Genomic DNA, 26,526 nt, shown 5'->3' on the forward strand with positions numbered 1-26,526 from the left:
CTGTGACAGAGTGCCGAGGGGGAGGGGAGGACCGACGGTGGGAGGAGCGCGCCAGGGTGCACCCATTTCTATGGAAACTGGTAAACTAAGACGCTATACAGAACATTTACTGGCAACAATAGCTGGCAAAGACTGTGCCTATTGAACGAGGTCGTATGATTGTAACAGTTTTCCCATTAACTTCATGTTACAGTCAGGGCAAATCTTATGACATGGATCGGAGAAGAACAAATAATGTATATTAAGGAAGGACCTGTCAGTAGCTGCTGTCCTCGACTTCAAAGTTGTGCACAGCTTGTTCAGTGAAGAGTGCTTGCGTTGTAGCGTGTTATTCATCCGCCAGATTTCCCCATCTGTTGCCAGTGAGCCTGCTGAGCACAAAGATGCCCTTCGCACCCAGGAGCACACTGAACTGTGCCAAGATGCAGACCAAGATGAGCACCTGGACCCCACTGAACCACCAACTGTCCAACAATAACGTAAACATTCTCAGTCGCATCAATCCAGTCTGATATTTTGCATTATGCACGTTAAAATATGCTTAGCTGTGACTGTACTTCATGCAGGTGTTTGAAGAGAGGAGAAACTTGTTGAGAAAGTGGGTAAGTGACTACCACCAGAAATGTATGCAAGACAATCTGCCGACAAGGTAATGAATGTAGCAAACCGAACATCCACATCTCAACCAACAACACCCATTTCAAATCAGACAGCGCCGGTCTTTTCAGAATGCTTGTACTGCTACTGTACTCTGCTGCTGGGTGTCCAATCACCTTGCAAATATCTATATCCAATATCTGAAAGATCTTACTGTTGTCTGTCTCAGTTTGACAAGTGGACTGATGGCCAGAGGAAGGCCGTCCTGCAGGACTTCTTCTCCAGGTGTACTGTGGTCCAGTTAAGGTTCCTGCGCCAGAGTCTGAGCCTCCAGGTAGCGGAGGAGGCGGTGGACTTCACCTCCGTCCTGCCCAGAGTTCTGTCTCTCTACATCTTCTCCTTCCTGGATCCACGAAGCCTCTGTAGATGCACTCAGGTAGGGGCAGACAAACACACATACTTACACACTCAGGTAAGGGCAGGCCTGTGACCAGCGCCTGAGTTTGAATGAGATCCAACTACAGATGTAAATCAAACAACTACATTTTCATCTGTTGTGTGTGTGTGCAGGTGAGTTGGCATTGGAGAGGGATAGTGGACCTAGACCAGCTGTGGATGCCCAAGTGTCTGAGGCTGGGCTGGTACATCAGCTTCTCCCCCAGCCCCTACGAGCAGGGTGTGTGGAAGAGACACTACCTAGAGACAGTCAAAGAGCTCCACGCCAGCAGGCCCAAGGTACGGAAGTTTACATTAGAACTCATTTATCGGACGCTTTTATCCAAAGCCTCATTTAAATAGAGCTCATCGAAAGTACAGCAGAAAAAGGAGAATCAGAAGTGGGAAGTTCTGTGTTTCAGTCCGTGCAAAATCACATCTCAGTAGAACAATAATAACTACAGTGCAACTACTAGTGTGTGTGTGTGTGTGTGTGTGTGTGTATGTATGTGTGTATGTGTGTGTGTGTGTATGTGTGTACGCGCGTGCTCAGACTCACACACAGCAGGAGTTTGTGGTCCCGGAGGTGACAGCTATCAGCAGGGTGGAGAAGGAGCCATCAGATGGTGCTCTTCGAGGGGTTTACTTGGCGTCTTCCATCCAGAGAGCCAGGGGCAGCACTGGGAGGAGCTCAGGGACACAGCCCACTGAACTACCCCCGTGGCGGGACTCCGACAGACATCCCAAAGACACCCTGCGTTTCAACTATCTGGCTAACCTTGACCCCATAGAACAGTCCCACCAAGTGTACGTCCTTGCCTGTCTCTAAACCTCTCTGTGTGATCTAGAGTGCAACTTGTGCCGATTTTCCACTGCATGGTTATGGCTATCATGCAGTGGAAAAGCACCATAAGATTAGAAAGACAAAAATAAGATGTTCATCTTGCTCGTCTTTTAGCGGTCCTTGACTTAACTTTTGTTAATTTAACCTATTCACACAACAGACACAAGGAAACAGTGTGTTTCGTACACACTATTGTGGGGGTCAGATGGCTGAGCGGTTAGGGAGTTGGGCTATTAATCAGAAGGTTGTTGGTTCGATTCCCGGCCGTGCCAAATGACGTTGTGTCCTTGGGCAAGGCACTTCACCCTACTTGCCTCGGGGGAATGTCCCTGTGCTTACTGTAAGTCGCTCTGGACAAGAGCGTCTGCTAAATGAATAAATGTAATGTAATGTACACATTAGGCAACAATGCATATGTTGAACCCACACCTAGAGGGCAATCTATTGATCTCAATGAAAATAAGGATTTCACCATATGTTGTGAAATAAATACCCACGATTGATTCACACAATTACTCATCATTTGAACCATGTCAACCATTACCGAGCTCCTTAACCTACTGACTACAACAACTATTTATCTTCAGACGAACAACAAGCCGAGGCGTCAACCCCCCAATCAAGGCACAGCCAGACACCGCCAGCCAGAAACCGCTGTCTGCCGCCAATTATAAACTACGCAAAGCAAAGTCATTGGTAGGTTATTTTTCCTTCGTTAGAACCTGACCATCCGGCTGATCCAAATGCGGAGTCTGCAGAGATCTCCTGAGACCAAACAACCAGCAGGCGGCATGAATAATGGAGCACGATTTACATGGAGATTCATGCTAATGCCCTCCTACCCAGCGAGTGTGGGGGCTGGCTGGATGCTGACGGTGCAAGGGGGGTGGGTGGGGGAGGCAGAGGACACAGTGACATTGAATAATGTTTTTAAATGCTTCCTGTCTAGAGAAACACCATGACCTTACATTTCATCACTGGTTGTATGCTGTGCATTCGAGTTCAAATGGAAAACAACACAGAGATTAGGCCTATATGCTCATACCTTATCATGTTGACGTTAATGAATGTAATTAGTAATGAATACATTACTAATATAATTCACGTAGAAAAATACAGGTAGCCAGACTGTGTAGGCAACATAAACACCTGCTTCTTTTCCATCCCCCAGATGTTCCTATCTCTGGACCTGGGCTCGGGGTCCAGACCGTGCCCACACCAGAAGCGCCCCCCCTGGGCCAGTCACAACCCGGACTACCCCGACTCCAAGGACACCACTAAGAGCCTGTCGAGGTCGGCCCACTGGAATGCCGGAATACGCCCGGGGCCGGTGAGGCTAGCGGTGCCCACACTAAGCCGCGACGCCTTGAGGGTGTCACAGCGGACGCAGAGGAGCGCGCCCAGTAAGACCCCCCCCCCCCTCTCCCCCATCTGAATTTTACAGTTTAGAATACATCCGTTTTTTTTTTTTTACGTTTAAATAAATTCATATTTAAATTTTAAAGAGGTGAAATCAACAAATTTAGTGGTGTTTAAATGTCAATATCAAGTATTCAAGGACTTTTAAAATTCATACCATTATGTCACTGATTTGCTTCCATATTTTGTATTTCTGCTTCAGCTACACCTCTATTTGAGAGCCAGCCATGGAAGGTACCTGTTCACAATCAGGACTCTGATGAGGAGTGAAGCTTGGCTCCCCCTGGAGGAGCACTAGAGTACTGCAGCAGTCAGACGATGTCGTTAGCAGTGCTACTAGACCGAGGGAGAACAGAAGAACATAGCTCACTCCTTAATCCTCTCACCCATGAGTAATAATTCTTTCCAGAAACAGATCATGGGCATTTAATTAGAGTTCAAGAACTGTACCAGTTTTATTTTCAATCCACACATCCGTTCCATATGCGATATGAAGCGAAAAGCAATTATTAACATTGAATCAGCTTCTCAAACGATGAAACAAATGGCATTGTCAGTTATAAACAAATCCAAATATTTAACACAGCTTGCATACAACACAGTAGCATATTTCAGGCAGAACTAAGTTTCACTTTGATAGACAGAAGTAAAAAAGATAAAAGGCTTTTATAACATACTCAGGCATCTTGAGATACAGTATCAATATCATACGTACATTTAGCTCTACATTTCTGAATGTGTAGCTTACGTACAGTATTCATTCATTGCATCTAGAAATTTGCATCAAACACCCAAAAAGTATGGCTCAAACTTACCATCATATATTATGGAATACCAAAAATGATCAAAAATATATATAAAACACTTCACAATTGACAAGTTACAATTAACATTGGATATCTGATATTGTTCTTTTTCTATTAGATTTGGTGTTAAGTGGTTAAAATAGAGGTACTGAGAGGCAGAAATGTGTACAAGTTTATGGCTTTTAATTGGTTTGAAGCCTGGCTGAAATGTTTGTTTCGACAACTCTCTATAATGTTGGCTTGAAGAATGTTGAAAAGATGAAATGAAAAGATGACTTTACTAGGTGTACTAGGCTCTTATGTACTTTATCCTTGAACAAAATACATTAATAACAAGCGATTGTCTGACAGTGTTAGTCAGCTCACCAAGCTTTGTCCTTTGTTCCATTCAACTTCTTGATGCCCACACACTGGCATGCTACTGTATGCAGGATACAAGCTTAGATATTCTTATAATGCCCCTTTGGTCTATTTTCATTGAAAAGCAACAATGACACGTGTGTAAATATGAGTGTGTGAGTACGTGAGAGAGGTCTCTAAGGCAGAAACTGATGCACATAGATTCAACAGAAGTCTGAAAAGGGATATTTTTAACCAAACTTAAAATCCAAGACGGACCAATTTAGTACTGGGCCTGGCCTCAGTGTGTCATTCTTCAAAACCCACAATAAGTGACACAACAGTAGTAAGTAGAAATAGAAGGGGGAACCAGCTTTCATCTTCCAAATTGGCACTTGTGTGACGTGGGAAAACTGTCACTGCTTTTCAGAGCAGATCAGTTTCCTGTATTGAAGGCAGAGGTGGAGGTACCAGGAGGCTAAGGAGACTGGAGAACTACGAAAATGACAAGAACTTTAAACTCCTCACCTCCACCTGAATACCTGAGCAGAAATCTAAGTGGTGAAGAAATGTTTTTTGCCCTTGTTTTACTTAAAAAATACTTGACATCATTTATTTTATTCATAATTAAAGCTGCTTTTTGTGGAGCCATTGGATTTATGTTAGGTACAAACAGCCACACAAACAATGGATAAAACACACCGCACACATGAAAAACAAAGACATTTATCATCCCACTTTCTGCCATTCCATTGTGAATAAAAACATAATTTGGTTGATTCGTTCATCTCTTGTGGTGCGTACTGCCCTTTTCCACTGTGATCCCAAAACAAGCACAACTAGTCCTGACATCACCAAGCACACTTCATCTGAACGTCACCAACATAACCATTAAACCTTTTTCCCACCAAAAATGTGTACACTTGATTTACCTTCCTGGGTGCACTACATGGACGGGGGGGGGGGGGGGGTCGTTAGAAATTTGAGCTAGTGGAACATTTAAACTGTGTGAAACCCACCTACATCCAGTAAACCAGGTGAGACAAATCAAGTGTGCATATTCCTGCTCATATAGAACCCTTGATGAGCAGGCCTGGTCCACTCCTACTCCCCTCCTCACAGAGACAAAGTTTCTACAAGTGCAGCTTGCCTGCCTCGTCTGTAAGGCTGAAAGGTATCTAGAGTCTGTGCTTGAACAGGGAATAGCGTAGGCCTAGGCCATGCGTTTGTCATAAGGGAAAGGTACATGTTCTATATGTTTCAGTAACTTGGAGGGAATGACTATGTAAATACACACAAGTATTAACATCAAGTCTTTAAATTATGTAAACATATACATCTTTTGAGGTCAGGACATTGATCCTCTTCATATATTTATATATAAAAGAAACGTTACTGAAGCATCGTTCGGATGTTTTTCGGAGTGGACTCATCGTTCAGGTGTTTTGTGGTGAACCTGAAAGAACAACAAAGACCGTTTAATAATGAATAAAAACAGTCAAAGCAGGGGATTCAAATTCGGAGGTTTCCGAACAATACCGTTTCTAGGACATGATATTGAAATAGTAAACAGTAACTGAATACATCTTGTCTTGGTTGGAGATGTGTGTGTCCTTTGGAGGGCAGATGGTGGACCTACTTGAGGGCATTGAGGAGACCTTCCACATTGTCCGCTGGCTGATCTTTCAGGACCTTTATGCATCCTTTCATCTGAGAGGACACACACACACCAAGGTGTCAGAAGCGTCTACTGAGCAGAATCAAGTCCTTGAGATAACTGTGTGTTAATGTGTGTAGGGAGCCAGGTGGCTGAGCGGTGAGGGAATCGGGCTAGTAATCCGAAGGTTGCCAGTTCGATTCCCGGTCATGCCAACTGACGTTGTGTCCTTGGGCAAGGCACTTCACCCTACTTGCCTCAGGGGAATGTCCCTGTACTTACTGTAAGTCGCTCTGGATAAGAGCGTCTGCTAAATGACTAAATGTAAATGTGTTTGTACATATACATGTGTTTTTATATGTGTGTAGGGTTAGTAGCATGCATATGTGTCTACATGTGATTGTATCTGTGTGTGTTTATATGAGTGTGTACGTTTGTATGCGTGTCTGCGTTTGATTGTGTCTGTGCATGTGTGTGTGTGAAAGTGTCTACATGTGATTGTATGAGTGAGTGTCTTACATCAATCTTGGAGGACTTGTTGAAGGCTCCGTTGGGATGAACGTGGTCGTAGAGGATGATGACACCCACCATCACTCTCATACAGAACAGCAAAGTGTCCTCGCTGTTGAACCTGCTGGTGTAGTCACTGGGGGGGGAAACTCAGATGTTGGACTGTGTGTGTGTGGGGGATGGTTAGAACAGAGAATACGAGTGAGTGTGCCTGTGTGTGTGTCGAGTGTAGCGAGTGTGAGTGGTGACAGAAAAGGGAGTGTGTGTGGGTGCGCATGAGCTGAGTAAATGCAGTGAGTGCTCAGTGAACTCACGGTGTCTCCAGCATGACCTTGCAGACGCTGGCCATGGTGCTGAGACAGTCTGTGGTGTTCTCCAGTGGGAGGGTCTTATTCTGGGGGGCGGGGCCACACACAACATCATTACCCTCACTGATCATCCTCATTTACATCCCATTTCATACATCAGACCAAATATTAGGATTCATATTATGAAAACAAGTGACCATGGATGTCTTATAAATGTAAAGAGTAATTCCTCCGTTACCTCGGAAACAAAGTTTGTGGTTGCGGTGCTCAGGGTTTTCAGCATGGGCGTGGCCTCAGCGTAGAACAGAGACATTCTGTTGGCCATCTCATTATTCACCTCGCTCTCAATATCCAACTGAAAACAGAACAAAGACGACAGCGATAAGGACAAAGTAGCACACGGCTTATGGGAGTGGACGCGCAAGTGGTTGATATGTTGTCAAGATATTGTTGTCATAGATAGCCTTGTGGTTGGTGTCCACAAGAAGTTTCCTTCTGGGAAATATGCAAACAAGTTTCAACTGACATGTCTTGTCCTTCACACTGTATTTGGGATGTAGTTAGTCCTGTTCTTAGATGAAGTTTCTAAAAAGAGACTCACGTTCATGTTGTTGATCCTGTTCCTGCTGATGGTTCGTCTGTAGTAGCTGAAGTCATTCTGGATGGCAGGGATTCGCATCTGCAGGAAATCAGAAAGTCGTTACTCATTGGGACATATCCATGCAAGATTTATATACAACTATAAAACCACACACACACACACACACACACACACACACACACACACACACACACACACACACACACACACACACACACACACACACACACACACACACACACACACACACACACACACACACACACACACACACACACACACACACACACACACACACACACACACACACACACACACACACACACACACACACACACACACACACACACACACACACACACACACACACACACACACACACACACACACACACACACACACACACACACACACACACACACACACACACACACACACACACACACACACACACACACACACACACACACACACACACACACACACACACACACACACACACACACACACACACACACACACACACACACACACACACACACACACACACACACACACACACACACACACACACACACACACACACACACACACACACACACACACACACAGCAAAGAGGAAGGGTCAGATCAGATGGTCTGGTGTGCGCGTGTACATGTGTAGAGAGCGTGAGTGTGAGCGTGAGCGTCTGATGTCGAGCAGCCAAGCAGGGCCTAGCGGCCAGGCGTCCAGACCTTGACTTCGTCAAAGCGCAGCGTGAAGTGCAGGATCTCTGCAAACTGCTTGGCCAGTGCCTGCTCCCTCTCCAGGTGCTGCGTGGGGGAGGCGGGGGGGCACGTCAGACACTCCAGCAGGCTCTGCAGGGCCTTCTCTGGAGACACACACACACACAGCACGTATGTTTGACGTGTGACAAGCACAGGTGCATTAGGAGGCTTTGGTTCCGCCCCTCTCAGCAGTTTCCTAGTGGCCTCTCTAAACCTATAATCATATGAGCCACTAATATCAACAATATATGAATAAATAATATAAATGGAATAAAACTGAATATTAATTCACCTTCCAACTGAGAATAACCCAAACTGAGAATAACCTAATCTGTTTACGTACATTTAAGAGCATACAGTAATGATACATGTTAGAGCTATACCTGGCTTCCTAGAGTACATTTATTTAATACAGCATCTTTGCTGTGCTCTGTGCTCCTGAGTCATCTCTAAGGGGGAGGTGTTGACTGGCTATATAGTCATATTTTAATGCTGCCATACCAGGGCCAACAACCAGGATGCAGTACAATACAACAGTGCTCATTCACGTGTTGGTCTGGTGGCTTGTTGATGGCCTTGAGGAGTGTCTCAGGGATTTTGAAACATCCAATCAACATATTTTTGGTTCCTAACCTGACCTCCACTCTCCACAAAACAAATTATATAAAAAAAAAAAAAACAAGGGAGCAGATTGGAAGCTGAGAGCATCCAGAACGTTCTGTGTCTGGGTACCTAGCCTGAGAGAGAAGCCGTAGAACTTCTTGAGGCGGATGACTAAGGGGCAGACGGCGTTCCATGCCCTCTCCTGTAGAACCATGTCACTAGGGTTCTGGATGGCCTGCGGACACACACACGGACCCACACCATACATGTCATTTTATATTTACGTGTATACACACACACACACAGATTAGTGACTATGCTTTGCTATTTCTACTATGCGTTTGTGGATGAAACCAAGTGCTGGGTGAAGGAGGTGTCAGAGTAAACGCTGCGTACATCTCTGATCTCCTGGCCGGCTCCCTTGTAGGCCTGCAGGCCTGACAGGATGCTCTCAGAGTCCTGGAGGACAGAGTTCACCTGGTTCCACACCTCCCGCTCACTGTCTGTCGGCTGTGCATCTGAGGCAGACACACACACACAGGCAGACACGTACACAAACACAGACACACACACACACAAGGGTAAGTCTTGGTAGCAGTCGGAAGACATGAAAAGATGAAACAACACAGAAGTGAACGATACTTGACTGACTCAGCGATGATGACGCGTGTTTAGAACAATGAGGGCCACTTTCGGGAAACATGCATGAGACAGAAACATCAATTCTATTGGAAACATTCATGTCTTACTGGACAGAAACCTAAACCCAAATAAACGGGCCGGTTTTATAGAGGCCTGCTATGGAGCACGCATCAGGACTGTTACACTTTGTAGACTTCATCTGTATCATGTCATCTTAGAGACGAACAGCAATTTTGGCCTTGCAACAACATAAGGAGCTAAAATGTCACAACTCTGGGGGCAGTGTGTGTGTGTGTTGTAGACTCATTGTGAGCGTTCAAAAGGCCAAAGAGAAACATTTGTTATGTTATTATCATCTGCTGTTTCTATAATATGTGTAAGATAACGATGCATGACAAGGTAAGAATGAAGATATAGACTGGCTTGTGAGTACTTTGTACAAAAAACTGTTTGCATGCACCATCAGACATTTTTCTATAGTCTGTAGTGACAAAACACAGTCATGGCTACTATAACCAAGTTAGTACTACATAAGACTATAATTAGTGAATAATGATTAAACATGACGTAAAAGGATGGCAGCACGCAAAAAGCAAGACAATGGAAATACACTGTACATTTGAGATATCTCTAAGACAACAGAGATACAAAGAGCCAGCTAAATATTTTGTTGTCACATACTGAAATCAGTCAAGTTAAGATAGTAGAAGAATCACATGCAGCACACCACATTGTAGGAGAATGGGTTAGTTAGACAAACTCAAGCAGCAAGTTCTGGTTGAAGTGTTGATGCATGCAGGTGGGTTAGTCAAGCAAGGTTCTTATTTCAATGCAGTCAACTCAGGAAACGAATTTGGCACCCGTTCGATTCTTACATCAAAATCCACGTGAGCAAAATTCATGGGACTATGATCAGAAGGTGCATTTTAGATTCACTTCCTGGACTGACTGCCTGAAGTGACCTGGACTCTGAGTCCTGGGAGGGAGGGAGGGAGGGAGGGCGGGCGGGAGGGAGGGAGGGAGGGAGGGAGGGGAGGCAAGAGAAACGCAGGCCAGGCAAAAGCTCTGCTCACTTTCAAAGTCAAGGAAAAAGTTTGGCCCCTGCTCAAGCTCAGTGCAAGTGAGCACCTTTAACAGATTCCCCATTTGGTTTCTGGAAGAGAGAGAAGCAGAAGGAGAAAAGGAGAGGTGCGTGGTGTGTTAGCGACATTAGACGTTATCAGAGGCAGTACGACATCTAGGAAGAGACAGAACGAGGAAGAGAGAACAGAGAGAGAGAGCTTCTGTAGGAGCAGCGCACCAGATGACGACCCTGCTGTCAGTCTTTGTCAGTCTGGGGAGGAAAGGGTTAAGCAGTTACACATTTCACCTGCTGTCCCCTCCAACCCCTCGTCCTTCAGACTTACTTTCAAAGTCCAGGAAAAAGTGAGGATAGTTTTCAATTTCCCTTGTTAGGACTTTTAGCAGATTACCCATCCCAGCAAACCTGGTGTGAAATATGATGAGAAACACAACATCAAGCAGCACATTCGACATCTCAAAAGATCTTTGTAATGTCATTCGATATCTGCTACCATCTGTAGCAGATATCGATTATAACATTGATTATAACACAAATGTTTTAAAACACGCACAGGAAAAACGTCACAATCACAATGCAGTTCATGCAGCATTGACAACCAGCAACAGGCACCTCTCCAGCAGAGGTGGTTCACCCAACGATGGATTCCGTTCGCTTTCGTAACACTCACAACATGAAAAGGTGGCTTGGCCCACCACTTGCAGGCTTGCAGGGCCGGCTTGCAGTGCACATGTCGACGTGTGTGATCCCATGCCTCCTGTTGGTCAACACTTCTGAAGTCCCCCTCCCTCTCATTAAACTCACAAAATGGCTACTCGCATCTTAAACGCCACTTAAGATAATTGCAATATTTAACGTTTAATTGGAGGGAGCGGGCGGTGCTCATGTGAAGGCTGAAACAGCCATGTTTCTCTGCGTCTCCCCCAGGGCACCATTCAGGAGGCTGGTCTCTGTACCTTCCGATTACAGCTCATCTGGGCTCTTCACCGCACGCATGCCGGGGAGAATGATTAGGTGGAGGAGAGAGGGGTCATGGGGTTGGTACTACAGATCAGCCTCTGGCCCAACACATCTGGAGACACCATGTAGGGGGGTTCCCTGGGGGGTTTAAACCCCCCCCCCCCCCAGCCATGATCTTAAAACAAGACGTGATTGTAAAACCTTGTGGACATTTAGTCCCAGGTTAACATGAATGGCTATGGATGGAAGCATTATGGATGACAATTACTCAAATTGTTGAAACTGGGAGAGTAATTGATTAGAGCTTTTTTACTGGGTAGTTACTTTTGCAGATTGGACACTAGGGGGCGATGTTGAACCACATGCTTCTGCAGATCTAACCCAAATTTAACCAGACACTCAATCTGCCATTTGCTTTAAAACTTACAGCATCCCCCATTGCTGTCTATAGGTCAACACAGCCAGCAGGAGAAGAGACAAAGATGGACATCCAGGGGAGAGGGAGAGAGACAGTGGGAGAAAAAGAGAAGAGGGGAGGCGTAACACCCCAGCGTTTGTGCGGGTCCCGCTCTGCTCCGGCAAGGTCACAAGTACAGCATGCAGCAGATCCACAGGCTCCCGCTTCCTGTCCCCTCACCAAGCGCACACGGAAATGAAACAACAACAACCCTCTCTCCCTTTCTCTCCTCTCCGGGACGCCCTCCAGTCCAAACAAACAGCCCCCCCCCCCCCCCCCCCCCCCCCCCCCCCGCACGGGTCTGCAGGAGGAGCCGCTGTGGTCGTGTGGGTTCAGTGAAAGCACTGCTGCTATTAACTGAGGTCCATTAGCGGCGTTGTGCTCGATGGCTTCATCAAGCCTGTGGTTGCTGGTTTGAGAGCCTAGCAGGTCTCTTCTCACTATGTTGTCACAGGAGACCAGGCCTCTCCCGTTAAGAGACAGCACCTTCCTCCTCTGTTTCAGGGAAGTTAACACGTGAGGGGAACTCACACAAGCCCGCTTAGCTCCACTTTCACAATGAGAGATCAGTTCTCACTCCAGATGATTGACATGACTGGAGCTCTCCAACTGACGTACTCGGATAAAGGCACTCTTGATAGTTTTTAGTCTTTGATATAGTCAGCTCCATATCGGGGACAGAAATAAAAATTGTCATTGGCGAAAGAGGCTCAGAACTTCATGGTACAACTCATCAGTCAAGGGATCCATGGTTTTTAGGGACATCTTGTCAACCGTCAGTCTCAATAAAGAACCTTCCTCTTAGTTTATCTGCCGTCTGTGTTGATTTGAAGCAACATGGCTGACAACATTGTGTGGAGTTCTCCACTATGGCATGGCCTTCCTTCACCTCTGTGAATAAAGACCGCTTCCTGTCTCTCAACGTCACAATGCCTGTGTGAGCAAACCAGCCCTAATCACAGGGCTTTGTGGAGGGTAATTAAGGCTTGCTAGGGGCAATTAAAAAGTCCAAGAGGGCAGAGTGCTGGCGAGCTTTCCTCCCTTTGTGAGAAACAACCTCTGCTGGGGAGACAACAGCAAACTAACAGCTCAGACCGATGAGTGTTGTATCTAGGATCAGAATATCTAGTATCTGAATATCTAGTATCAGAATACGAGCTAAAACAGACAGGTCCAACTGCTCCAGGAAACACTGGTCTGATAACTGTGATGGGCTGGTCAGTGGTCAGAGGATTTGATAGCAGATCCAGAGCTCGCAGGTTCGAATCCTCCTCATCCTCATGTTGCTTTAGATAAAACTGTGAGGTACATTTTCTAGGCATGACGGTAGCTGACAAGACGAGATCCTGTGATATTTCTTCTTGTTTATTACTACAGCTCTGGGGGCAGAGTCTGAGGCTTGACAGAACAAGAGCAAGCTAATCTTGGAGCTTGTAGAACCATATAATTACTCTCACCACAGGCTTGTGGCATGCACCTGGTCCACTTGCATCATCAAATAAATACATGGTGGTTATGTGTGAGTGTATATGAGTGAGTGTGTATGGTATGAGTTTGTAAGTGTGTGGTTGTGTGTGAGTTTATAGTGTGTGTGAGTGAGTGTACAGTGTGTGTGTGTGTGTGTGTGTGTGTGTGTGTGTGTGTGTGTGTGTGTGTGTGTGAGAACAGTCTGCATGTGTGTGGGGGGAGGGGAGGTGAAAGTACCTTCTCTGGAGGAGGACCCAGGCTGGCTTCTATATCATCCACTTCCTCCTTCTGAAACACACAAGTGAGAGGAGCATCCTTGTTAGAACCACCCAGAACACAACTTAATGGTAAAAATCTAAGAAAACATATGAGTAATATACCATATTGGCCAATCGCATCCCACATATAGTTTTTGCCCAGCTGTCGTGCTGGTAGTCCGTTTCGGTTACGTACGCGTCAAAGGGTTAATGTTAGCATGCTTGTGCTACCTTGCTTTCCAGTACAACATACAATAAATGTCTGTCTTAGCTACGTCCCGTTTTGCCCTGTGTTAAACACACTTGAATTATGAAAGAGGGGCAGAGACAGCAGGCTATGAAAGAGGGGCAGAGACAGCAGGCTAACGTAGTCCGTGACCAACGTAGTCCGTGACCACCTATATCTAAACACCGTCCTATTTCACAGCTGTCCGCAAGGTAACAGGTGTATTAAATATTGATTACGACAGATGCTACTGTCTAGTCGCTAACAACCTAAACGCTCGTCGTGACTGCTGCTGGATACGAGGAATAGTCACCAGTCTTCATCACATCCCAAATGGGAAGGATTGAATGACTAGAGGAAGGGATAGCAGGAGGGAGTAGGCAGGGAGAAGGCGGAAACTTGGCTGGGGAAAACTAGCCAGTAGAAAGACATTGCCCAACCCGACTGAAGCAGTCAGTTATGGATCCAGATACGGAGCCAGGTCAACTGTGCCAGTGTACCCGGCATTAGGCATGGCACTAGCCTCGTTTAGCCCCTGTGGTGCTTGCTAGCCCTAATTAGCGCCAGCAAGCTCCCCATGTGGAATAGTGCTAGCCAGCCTCACATTGAATAACGCTTGCCAGCCCCATGTAGAATAACGCTAGCTAGACCCATGTACTACAGTGTTAGGGCCATGTAGCGCTAGCTAGACCCATTACTACAGTTTTAGGGCCATGTAGCGCTAGCTAGACCCATGTACTGTAGACTAAACGTATCACAGACAGGGCTCTGCCAAAGCCGTGACGTTACGCTGACGCCTGCATCAGCACGGATAGCCGTTATAATTTGATCACCCTAGATGAGCAGGCAGCATTCCTAGGCTGTTTACCTCCACACCAACTGCCAACTGAAACCTTGAGGACTAGCTGGCCTGCTAGGCCTAAAAGGGAGACAATATTAACCACCCACATACACCAGCATCTTTCCATCTGCCTACACTACGCCTAACTCACAGGACCAGTGAGAAAATGGAAACGTTCTAATCCACACCGAAACACAGAACGCGCTAAAACACTATGAACATTCTTTGAGACCAAAGATGTTACAAAACGTAGGAAACTTCGCACTTTGCCCTGAATAGCAGCAACCCAACTTAACTAAAGTCTAAAACACGTTCTCAGCAGAGCAGTAAACCTGATGTCGTCAAGACTACACACAAGGAAAGTACAAACACATACAATACAAATTCTGTTGGGCCACACAAACACACACCTTACTCTGTGTAAAAGCTTCAGACTCATAAAAGGTACTAGTTAGACAGAGTTGACCCACTGATCCAAATGTCATATTTTCCAATCTGTATACAAATAAAACTCTGTCCCTATTAGAGATACAGAAAGAGAGAGATACAGAGACCGTCTGACACGGAGAGAGACAAAAAGACAGGGAGGTCACAGATCCTTCCACCTAGCCTCCCATCTGTCACTGAAAATAATCTTCTGCCTCCCCACCCTCCCCCACGCCTACAGTCAACCTGCATGGCAGTGAGGGAACAGGATGGAGAGATGGGTGGATGGATAGATGGAGGGAAGGCTGGACTAGCCCCATGGCGACAGGGGCTGAGGAGCAGGAGTCCTTATATGGTCATGGTGACGGCTCGCCTAGTCAAACACGAGTGGTCTTCTCGCCTAGCTGACTACACCTCTCTCCTCACACACACACACCATGGGCAGAGAATCAACTTAGACACTTCATCTTCACACATTTTCTTTAAAAACTAACTTTATTTTTATTTCATGCTAAACCGTAGCCTTCAATCTAGTTAAACCACCTCCTTTCTATCAGTCTCTCGCTACATTTCTCCCTGTCTAGCTATCCCCCTCTGCTAGTTCACCGACTGACCAGACACAGACAGACAGACACAGCAGGTAGTGGAATCAGGAAGAGACAGAGTTTCAGAAAATAAACATGTTATTCAGAAGATCCAAATCCAGTGGAATTTTCCAGTGAGCCCAGCTACAACACAAGCACCACTGTTTAACCCCAGCCGGTCACACCAGCACAGGGCCTATAGAATCTGCAGGCCCTCTATCACACAGATAAGCCTGGAGTCACAGACACACACACACTCTGGTACTGGGACACACACACACAGTCCGGCTTTCTCAGAGTGATGTCCTCGTGCCTGCAGAGCAGCATGGTGGTGCTAATCTAATGCTGATTGATCCGTCAAGGTGAGTCTGCAGCTTGGTGTTACTGAGGGGTACTGGCTGCTCTTCCTGGTTTACATCCTGCTATACAGCTAACTGTGGCCCAGTGCTATGCTGTGCACTGGCTCCTGTTAAATAAACTAAACTGAAGAGGAGGAATCTGCACCAGGGCAGCCGGCTGGAGAGAAGTACACTCGAACACAAAAGACTCCAGATCCCAGGGTTCTCTGTGGTCAACGGAATGGAAGAGGGAGATTCTAGAAGCCTCTCGTTCTGAGAAAGGCAGGTCTTCCCCCTCCCTGGGCTTTTGGAATCGGGGGTGAGAGAGGCAGCGAAGCCGTTTCTCCTGCCAGACACCTGCTATTGTAACTCCAGAACGGAGTCCTGTGTTAAAGGATCTAGGAAGGAGCTACTTTCAGCCAGTCCGCCATCTTCATTCTGCACTCACAACGACCCATCTTCACAGGAGAGAGAAAGCATCTTACAGTAGATTGTTTATGACATGACTGTTATGCCAGCTGTATTTGGATCCAGGATTTAGCCGACTGCAAATAAATTATTAACATGACCCCACCAGATCTCCACAGTGTGACATCTCCAGGCAACAGGCTCGGTCACGCAAAGGGTGTGTGTGTGTTTAGGACCCCCATCTCTCTCAGGATTCCTGGGTGTCAGACAGTGCGCTCTGCCGTTAATGGCACCAGCCCTGAGCCCTAGCAACAAGGCTTTTCCTGAGGCCCAAACATCTGCCTGTTGAGCTGCTTCTAACAATCTGCTGGGTTCACCACGAGGTTAGCCCCACTGGAGGTTCAATGGACTGGAAGACACACATCATCCTGTGAGTACATTACTGTGTGTGTGTGTGTGTGTGTGTGTGTCAAAGCTCCAAGCTATCCAATCCTCTGCATAGTAACAGCATGATGGATGGAATCGTGTCATCTCTGGGACCATTTCCATTTCAGCTTCATCCCAATGAAGCAGGGTGTAGACCAATTCCATTTCTATTCTGCCAAAACAGAAAGCTGGATTCTTTGAAGCTAGACCAGACATTAAAAACACATTCATGCCAAATGCCATGGACTAGAGGCACAAAAAAAAGAAATGTTCAGACAGGAAGAATTTTTTAAATCACTGCCAATAACAAAAATAAGTATAATTCTTGACTCACGGTCCGTTTCCATGTTAGTTCTCCTCCTAGACCTGTAGAATGTTATAACACCCAATTACTCCTCAACATTACGCAATACCTGACCGTAAATTAAGCTTCCTGTGCTGACCAACCAGCTCATTGATTAAACTTGAGATATGGAATTTGAAACTCTTAGCTGCATCAAAATGTCCCTAGCCACTTCCAGCAGACTGATGTCATTCTGTGTCCTACATTTGAGAAGGCTGGAAGTAGGATTCACAGATATCTGCCGCACCATGACTGTCATCTGAAGACACTGCAGAGCCCGAACACAATCAATACACAGACAGGAAATGCTGTTATTTTTATGGTCGGTTTCCCTGTCTTCCCTGCCAAAGGATGGGCTCCTCTCAGACAGGTAACCATTTCCGTGTCTTTCAAAGCACCGTCGAGGAAAGTATTCGGAGGAGGGAAAAAGGATAAACAAACCCTTGCCAGAGAGAAGAAAGAGAAACATACATTTCCTGCTCATCTTTCTCCAACATTGCTTCTATAACTACCACAAACGTAGACCAACTGTCAGTTGATCTGCTCCTTTCCAACTATCAGCCAAGCACATCGCAACAACAACCAGCCTCCTGGTTAGAAAGAGAAATTAGAGAAAGAAATTCACAATTAATCAAGCGCCACATTACTCGTCTCGTATTGGTAATCTTCGGTGTTGCTGACTTGGTGAGGTCACTTAATGTAATTTTTCCGGCAGCTTTCCAGTATTCATTTCTGGGACAGGCATAGCTCAGTGGTAGAGTGTATGACTGAAGATCAAAAAGTTACAGGTTCAAATCCCTGTCTGTCTGTCGCTTTGGATAAAAGCCTCTGCTAAACAAATGACATTATAATTACCCTAAACGGCAATCATCTCCAATAATTCGACTGTAAAAATCCAGTTGGTCTTTTTGTGTACTGTACACTGAAGCTAACTGACACCTAGACAAGTGTACGAGCTTGGCCGCAGCGTGGTCAATCTGGAACATCCCCTCTGAATCTCCCTCGACTGGACTCGTCACGCCACACTGCAGTTAGGAAATAACGTACATTACCAAACGGCCGTGGACCTGGAACCACAACCCAACCAGAGGAACCAGCACTTCCCTGAGCTGACTGACTCCCTTCATCTCATCTGTGTGCTGATAACAGGGATGGCAGATGGAAGTGTAACAGGAAAAACAGACACACCCAGAGAATGAAGAAACCACCTGAACACTACTGAGGGAGCCTCACACTGGGCCCAGCCTCCAGGCTACATCTGTGCCTGCTGTAGGTACGCTAGACAAGAGCATGCTTATAACACAGAGACATCCAACTTAAGACCTGCTAGGCTGAACTTGATAATGACGCAAACCGTCACAGGCTTGAATTGGGGGCATAGTCTGACAATCCTGTTTCCGAAATATAAAAGCAAGCTTCAGTTTCGAAACATTCTACACAGGCTCAGATATCAATATTTTAAGGCCTCCACTGTTGACTGAGGAAAAACAGGCCTGAAATTGGGTTAGAAGAACTGTGACTCCCTCGGGCTGGGAGAAAATGTGACGAGAGAGAGGGGAGGGGGTAAATAAAAAAGAATGAAAGAAAGAGAGAGAGAGAAGGGATAAAAAGAAAGGGGGGGGGGGGGTGGAGAAAGAAATAGAAAGAGACAGACAGACCGAGAGGGCAGGACGTGTTTTGCCCTTATATGGGCACGGGCCAGGGGGGTGAGGGGCTGGGTGGAGGGGACCTGACTGACTGCCCACCACCACAATGGCAGCCTTCTACTGCCTCTGCTGTATCACGCACACACACTCTGCCCTCAGCCCGTCACTAGACCCTGCACACAGCTGCTTACATGGTCGAACCTCACTTCCCCTCAGCCAGCCAGTCATGCTGCTACGCTTAGCTCACACACACACACACACACACACACACACACACACACACACACACACACACACACACACACACACACACACACACACACACACACACACACACACACACACACACACACACACACACACACACACACACACACACACACACACACACACACACACACACACACACACACACACACACACACACACACACACACACACACACACACACACACACACACACACACACACACACACACACACACACACACACACACACACACACACACACACACACACACACACACACACACACACACACACACACACACACACACACACACACACACACACACACACACACACACACACACACACACACACACACACACACACACACACACACACACACACACACACACACACACACACACACACACACACACACACACACACACACACACACACACACACACACACACACACACACACACACACACACACACACACACACACACGGTGGTTGTCCCCACATCTGGGGTGTCCATGGGAGCAGAGGAAGGGTCAGATGAAGACATGGGGGGGGGGGGGGGGGGGGAAAGAGTGTAAAAGAGGAGGGAGAGAGGGGTCAAGTGAATACGAGTGAGACAAGGAAAAGGGTGTCAGGCTGATCAAGGGGAACATTTTTCATTTAGACGCAGTCCTGACTCCGTTTACAAAACCCTGTCTCACAGCCAATGAGGTCCGGAGGATGAGGGGAGGAGGAGAGGACAAGGGGTGTGAACAGAGGGCATAAAGAACACTTAGCTGGAGCTGGGAGGCAGGCCCGCTGCATGTGTGTGTGTGAGCGCATGTGTGTGTGAGAGAGAAAGAAAGGCCTGGTATTCAGAGAGCAGGAGAGCCCCAGTCCTCGCCTGGTTACTACCAGTTATGAACGCATGGCGTGGGACTCCAGGCGGAGAATTCCTCCTGCGTCTCTCCTTCTCCCTGCTCAATAGCACGTCTGTTCTGGGAGCTCTGCATGTCAAAAGCACAGGCGATACAAAGGGGGCCATGTCTGTGAGTCTGTGTGAGAAGGAGACACAGACATGCACAGATCCACCAAACCAGGCTGAGAGATTCTTTTCAGATCTCCAGATCGGGCCGGTCTGGCCCTAGCCGTCCTTGCCTCGGTCCACGTTCTTGTTGACCTCCTGACCCCTTACTGAGCTGTTCTAGTGTTAGGTAATAATGTCTCATAAAACACATACATTTAGCAGACACTTTGATCCAAAGCAATGTACAGTACAGGGGGGATTTGAACTTGCGACATTGTGATCTGAAGTCTGGTGCTCTAGCCGCTGAGCTATACCCTCCTGTTAGGTCTGTCTCCAGACCCTGATCAACCTGCTGGTCACCGTGGTGACAGGGATGACGGAAGGATCACTGGAGCAAATTAAAAATCAACACACGTACAGGAACTAAGAAACAGGAAGTGGGTTTTTCCCCCCTTCATTATTCAACAAGTTTTTTTGTCTGTATTATTCTACAAAACTGCCTTGGTTGTGATAATAGTCACTGGTCTAAATTAAGACGGTAGTAGTTTTTTTGTCGGGGGATGGTTCCCAGGGCAGTTGATTTTGGGTCAGTGTGGTGGATAGATGTTGCACACTAGATCTCTTTCAACACCCACTTGACCATGCAGTGGTGTGTAGCATGGTGCTTCTTCCTGATTCCACACGCCCATCACAAAAGGATAAATTATCTCTTTTTTTTGGTCAGATTTTCCCAGTGCCTAAGCATACTGTAACCATGGACAAAAACATTATAAATCAGCCAGGCTACGCTCTTCAAACAGCTGCTGAAAACAATGGGCATGCTGCTGAGGGGGGAACAGTCAGCCAGCCAGCCAGCCAGTCACCCAGTCAGCCACCCAGCCAGTCAGTCATCCAGCCAACATTGCAGTTAAGATCACACCAGCTGGAGAACAAGAAAAACAGGCATAGCTCCATGGCTTAATAGCTCAGCTGTATCAAATGTACGTTTCCTAACGCTGCAGGTTAGCTATGCGGATATCTCCAAGCTTCCTACCTGTGCATGCCAGACAGTAGGACTGGCTGGCTGACCTTTCAGCAGAAACAACAGAGCTCACACCTGAACTCTACAGTCGCAGAAGAAGCGGAACAGAAAGACAGGGGATCCAAGGTTTACGACAAACTCTTTATCTGGTTGGAATATGCTTCACCAAAACATTTGCTGACAGTGCTTGTTTGGGTGCTCATGGTGGAATAGAGAGACACCAACCAGGCACAGAACGTTCACAGACCACAGTGGTGATCAGAATGCCTACATCACACCTCTAGTCTGGTTATCTATTTATGCTCTAATCTCTTCTCTGTATTAGGCTATAGCCTATAAATGGAGCAAAGTTACATTTTATTTGCTCAGGATATAGACCTTGCTACCTCATCTCCCCTCTACTGAATGACAGTGTAATCTAGGTGTGTCTTTTCCCTTCACACGCCAGCCCTGTGTTGTGCACTGATATTGACAGGAAATGAGTGTAAAAGTGAAACATGAACAGGAAGTGGGCACAGAGAAAGAAAGAATGTAAAAAAAAAAGGCTGAAAGACTTACATTCTCATGCTGTGTGAGAAGCTGCTGCAAAAATCAGTGTACTGACTATTTCCACATCCTGCACTAGTGTCCTCATTCTATACTAGTGTCCCTCGTTAAGTGTACACTTATTTGTCTCTTTTGCCATCACAATAATAGGAGGACAGAAATGTTGTTTGAGTGGTCTCCTACATCTAACCCTTTTCTTTTTTATATGCATGACTGGCAGTGAACCATTTCACAAAGACAACGCTGGGTGAAACCAGAACTCCTGTCAGCTGATTTGCATAGAATTTCACTACACACCGGCTCAGTTCCAATGAACAACCCATTTCCTGAAAACAATGGATTGAAAAAAGAAAATCCTGGAAGGATAGCGACAACACTGGTGAAAACTGTGGCCACAGTGAGCATGATCAAGGAGGTCAAATCAACCGGCAACATTTAGCCTCCTCTCACCTTCACCATTAACAAGATGAAGTTGACCAAGATACGAGCAAGCTAGGAAGGCAGAATGCAAAACAACACAACAAAGCCAAGCTTTAGCTAGCTCAATCTGGTGCTAACCAAGAAGACTGGCCACGAGCCACAGTGAACACTGTCCAAATGGCCGTTTCAACGGCTCGTTCAGTCATGCACCATGGACCATGGTCAACACACTGGCAAACAGTCTCTCTGATAAGCTGAGAGGAAACTTGTGAGGGTTTAAGCTCCTTACTCCTGTGAGTCAACTTCAGTCAGAATCAGGGTGGACATCTGGGGGAACCATATACCATAGTCTTAAAACAACACGCAACGTTGTTAAACATTAGGCTCTATATTCTCAATTTTCACAAACTCTTTCTGCCTTAAGACACAATACTAGAGAAATGCGGCAACAAGATCCAATGCATTCCTACCAAACGCATGCATGCACACACACACACTGTTGAGGAGTGCAGCTGTCAGTGTACGTCTGAAACAACAGGCACCATTTCACAAAAAAGGATCAGGAGCAACGGTAAATCAGTGCAGAGACTGTAGCTGTCCTGACAGATACAGCCGGCTCCAAAAGTCTGACAACACTTACGTCAAGATACTTCTATTTAGCATTTGTTCCCTATGTAACACAAAGAAAATCATTAGAAAGGACAATACGAGTTTAACAATTTGAAAGAAGAGTTGAATCTTTGAAAGATGTACATGAATTTCAGTTCAGCATAAATGGACTCCACAAGTTTGTCAAAACCTGGTGAGCCATGTTATGCCAGCATGTCAGTGTTCCAAAGAGCTTCTTGTGATATCACAGAATGCTTGGCTTTCTCATTCTTCAATTCCCCCTTTCAATGTGGTCTCAGTCTTTTAAACCCAACAGTATCTCAAGATGCCCAACATTCTGTGATCTGCTCTGTAAGTTTGAATCAAATAGTTATATATCTAGTTCTAAGGTTCTTAATATTGTTTGTCTCTGCCAGCAGTTGTGCTGGATATAATCAGCAGAAGTAGTATTGGCTTCCCCAAAGGGGAGAGAAATTATACCATAAAATTAAGTAGGTACATGAGGAATGAGGAACAACTGCTGCGGTCTAACGTTTCTCAGAAGTGAAACTAGTTTGATTGTGTTGTCGGTTTGACAAGTTGGGAAACCCTTCATTAAAGCACTGATTGCCTGCATGCGAAATAGATGTCCAAATCAGCTGAGGAGGGCTGAGTGGGTGACACTTCTTTCTGCCATGGGTTGACAATCCAATACAGACAGTCATGGGCTTTCTAGAGCACCTTAAGAGACCAACTGAAAGTGCAGGAGGCAATCGTTTTACTTACGCTAAATGCTACAGGTAGCTGTGGTCAGCGGACGACTTTTTAGGCTTTCTTACTTCGACTACTCTCTCATACAGTATATAGACAGCCATCTAGCTAACATGTGATATTAGCTAACGTTAGACTACTGTATAGCCAGCACTCACTGTCCAACCCTAATTAGCTAGCATTATAGCTAGTGCTAGGTCAGCTAACGCCAGGAAAATCCAGTGAATTTTTTTATCGGAATTTAGGGAAATCCAATGGAAACGTTAAATTACATCTCAACGAACGAAAACGGAATTTGAATGTTGTTAGTCTAGCTAAACCAAAGAACCCATTGATAATACAGCGACCTGAATCGGATTGCAGCTAGCTACCTTGCTAGTTAACACGAGTGAAGAGTTCATTATAGTGTACCAATTGCCTGTTGCAACACAGTCCCGCGGTGACACCGGTTTCCCTTGTCCTACACTATTATGTCTCCGCCCGACATTAATCCAGTACGCACAAGAGTCACCCAAAACGAACAGACCTTCTAGTTAGGCAAGATAGCTAGCTAGCTAACATTAGAGCGCACACTTCCTGCGGCGAGTCCTAAATACCCATGTGAACTCGCCTGGCACCGACAAATTGAGTTAGTAACGTCAGCATTGCTAACTTTGAACACTAATTTCACACAGTTATATACAGAAAGAGCACAAAGTTCACCGATTATTTGCGCCTACCGGTATGTTGCTCCAAATCGTAGTTTTAAATGGGAGATCCGATGGTTCAACACTCCGATAGCGCCACTTTCCACAACCACTACAGTCAGCGGTCGCTACAACAACAACGCTTTTTCAGTTTAGCCTACCCCTCCCTCCAGCACCAGAAAAAGCACAGAAAAAAATCTCGCCTCAAACCCCGCCCTTATACAATTTTAATTGTAATTGGTTAACACTGACCATGACTGTAAATTTCAAACAATCTGATATTTTCTTTATTCTCGTAATGTCTGTATTCTTCTTTTGAAAAAAATAAATAGGCCTAAAAAAAACTTTCAATAGGCCTAGCTACATGTAAAATGACACTGGTTACATTGAATTTAGTTTTTTAAAGTTTGTTACACGGTTTCGCATTATAGTGGCTTAACTCTCACTTTTATACCCTGAGGCTATTTGGAATCCACTGCATGGTGATGAACTTATTCTGGACACGTGCTGGTTTTTCACCGAGACAGTAACGTTGATTGATGCAACTACAGGCATGTTGGAACACACCGTTGGTGACATTTAGAAACGGCAGGCTGAGCTGCAATCCACAAGGCCTCAACTCAGCCATGGACTTTTTGTCCAGCTTGAAAGGAATGCTAAGCCAAGTCTCTAAAACGGTGTTAGTCTGTTTTATACATAGGTATGCGCTGGCTAAACTACACTGAGGTACAAAGATGCATTTATAAATGTGTCTATTATCTACTATACACTGGCACATGCTGTATGGTGAATCCAAAGTGACACCCAGTGTTGATGAAGGGTATAGCCTTCTTGTGTTACTGTTCATGCTAATAAAAAATACGGAGGGATGAATCTGGTTTTTAGAGGTGGTCCAAAACAAAATGTGAGTACTTGTCGTAATTTGGTGTATTATCTGCTAAGTGTGTCTGTATTGTTTATTAAGATACATCGTGTCATGAATACATGACACGATGTACCACCAGGTGGCAGAAAACGACTAAAAACCTATTCTCCAATACTTTTATGAGATGTATGCATGTTGGGGATGTGGCTGAGGCATGTGTGCTTGTGCTCATACACTCACTCACTCACTCACACACTCACACACACACACACACACACACACACACACACACACACACACACACACACACACACACACACACACACACACACACACACACACACACACACACACACACACACACGTTGGGCCTAAAAACCAGAGACGTTTATCTATGTAACTAAGACTAAGTCAGAAAGCAGGTAGGTTTTATTTACCTAGTGACCAATCAGAAACCAGGAGCGTTTTGTTTACATAATGACCAATCAGAAACCAGGGATGGTTTATCTACCTAATGACTAATCAGAACCCAGGGAAGTTTCATCTCTGTAATGACCAAAAATCAGTGTACTGGACATTGACTTTTCTGGGTCATGGAAAAGCTTGCAAAGTACAGGGACAGGGAGTCAGGTGGCTGAGCGGTGAGGGAATCGGGCTAGTAATCCGAAGGTTGCCAGTTTGATTCCCGGTCAAGCCAACTGACGTTGTGTCCTTGGGCAAGGCACTTCACCCTACTTGCCTCGGGGGAATGTCCCTGTACTTACTGTAAGTCGCTCTGGATAAGAGCGTCTGCTAAATGACTAAATGTAAATGTAATCATTCTTATAATTCCAGAAGGCAAGACCCTGGGGCAAACCTTAGAAAATGCCACATCAGTGGACCTTGTATCTCAGTCTTATGAGTGCAGCAGTCCACTGCTTTCTAGGTCCATAGGCTTTAGTGATTTATTCATATCATTACAATGGTAGCACTTGTAATGTTGAATATAATGTTCAATTCCCCTTTGTAGGCTGTTCATCTTAAGTTGTTTAGAAAATGACATTTCAATTTTATGGGTCAGTTTCTAAAGGTAGTGAGTCATGCAAACTTTTGCCATGGTCTAAATGTCAGCCATGCCATTTCATGAAAAACCTTTGCGGTATTCACAGCACAGGTGTCCTGGTTCCTAGAACAACTTGGGAAACTATTGCAGTACCGCTGGGAGCAACATGACAGTTTGAGGAACGACCAAATTGTCAATGCCCCGAAAAGCTGCCTGCTAGCTGTTTTCACTTCTTCTGTGATCTACACCATTATCCGTTTTGCCATATTTCACCCAAACTGACAACCTTGCTATGTCACCGAATCTATATGATAGGTTACAATAACCCATAGCCCTACTGTG

The 26,526-nt window shown here is 45.7% G+C and overlaps 2 protein-coding genes across 7 annotated transcripts; one reads left to right on the plus strand and one right to left on the minus strand.

Moving 5' to 3' along the window:
• The first annotated feature begins 383 nt into the window (after positions 1–383).
• On the plus strand, positions 384–3,565 carry fbxo16 (F-box protein 16). Its single transcript, XM_067242296.1, has 8 exons — positions 384–479; positions 567–602; positions 827–1,033; positions 1,168–1,332; positions 1,586–1,839; positions 2,464–2,572; positions 3,048–3,279; positions 3,498–3,565. Exons 1-8 carry the CDS (start codon positions 384–386, stop codon positions 3,563–3,565), a joined length of 1,167 nt encoding a protein of 388 aa, XP_067098397.1.
• A 140-nt stretch (positions 3,566–3,705) lies between these two features.
• Positions 3,706–24,407, minus strand: fam49a (family with sequence similarity 49 member A). 6 transcript variants are annotated; one of them, XM_067242027.1, is made up of 12 exons: positions 24,294–24,407; positions 13,732–13,782; positions 10,603–10,682; positions 9,284–9,405; positions 9,017–9,122; positions 8,252–8,388; positions 7,517–7,594; positions 7,154–7,270; positions 6,922–7,001; positions 6,617–6,743; positions 6,080–6,150; positions 3,706–5,896 (listed from the first exon to the last, which is right to left on the minus strand). In XM_067242027.1, the coding sequence occupies exons 3-12, from the start codon at positions 10,673–10,675 to the stop codon at positions 5,833–5,835; spliced, it is 975 nt and encodes a 324-aa protein (XP_067098128.1). In that variant the 5' UTR covers positions 10,676–10,682; positions 13,732–13,782; positions 24,294–24,407; the 3' UTR covers positions 3,706–5,832. The 6 variants fall into 6 exon arrangements, with proteins under 6 accessions (XP_067098128.1, XP_067098127.1, XP_067098131.1 ...); XM_067242026.1 differs by having other exon boundaries at positions 24,311–24,406; XM_067242030.1 differs by lacking the exon at positions 10,603–10,682 and adding an exon at positions 10,936–11,015 and having other exon boundaries at positions 24,311–24,406.
• Positions 24,408–26,526: the final 2,119 nt, after the last annotated feature.

The sequence above is a fragment of the Osmerus mordax genome, chromosome 8 (assembly GCF_038355195.1).
Source record: "Osmerus mordax isolate fOsmMor3 chromosome 8, fOsmMor3.pri, whole genome shotgun sequence".
NCBI lineage: Eukaryota > Metazoa > Chordata > Actinopteri > Osmeriformes > Osmeridae > Osmerus > Osmerus mordax.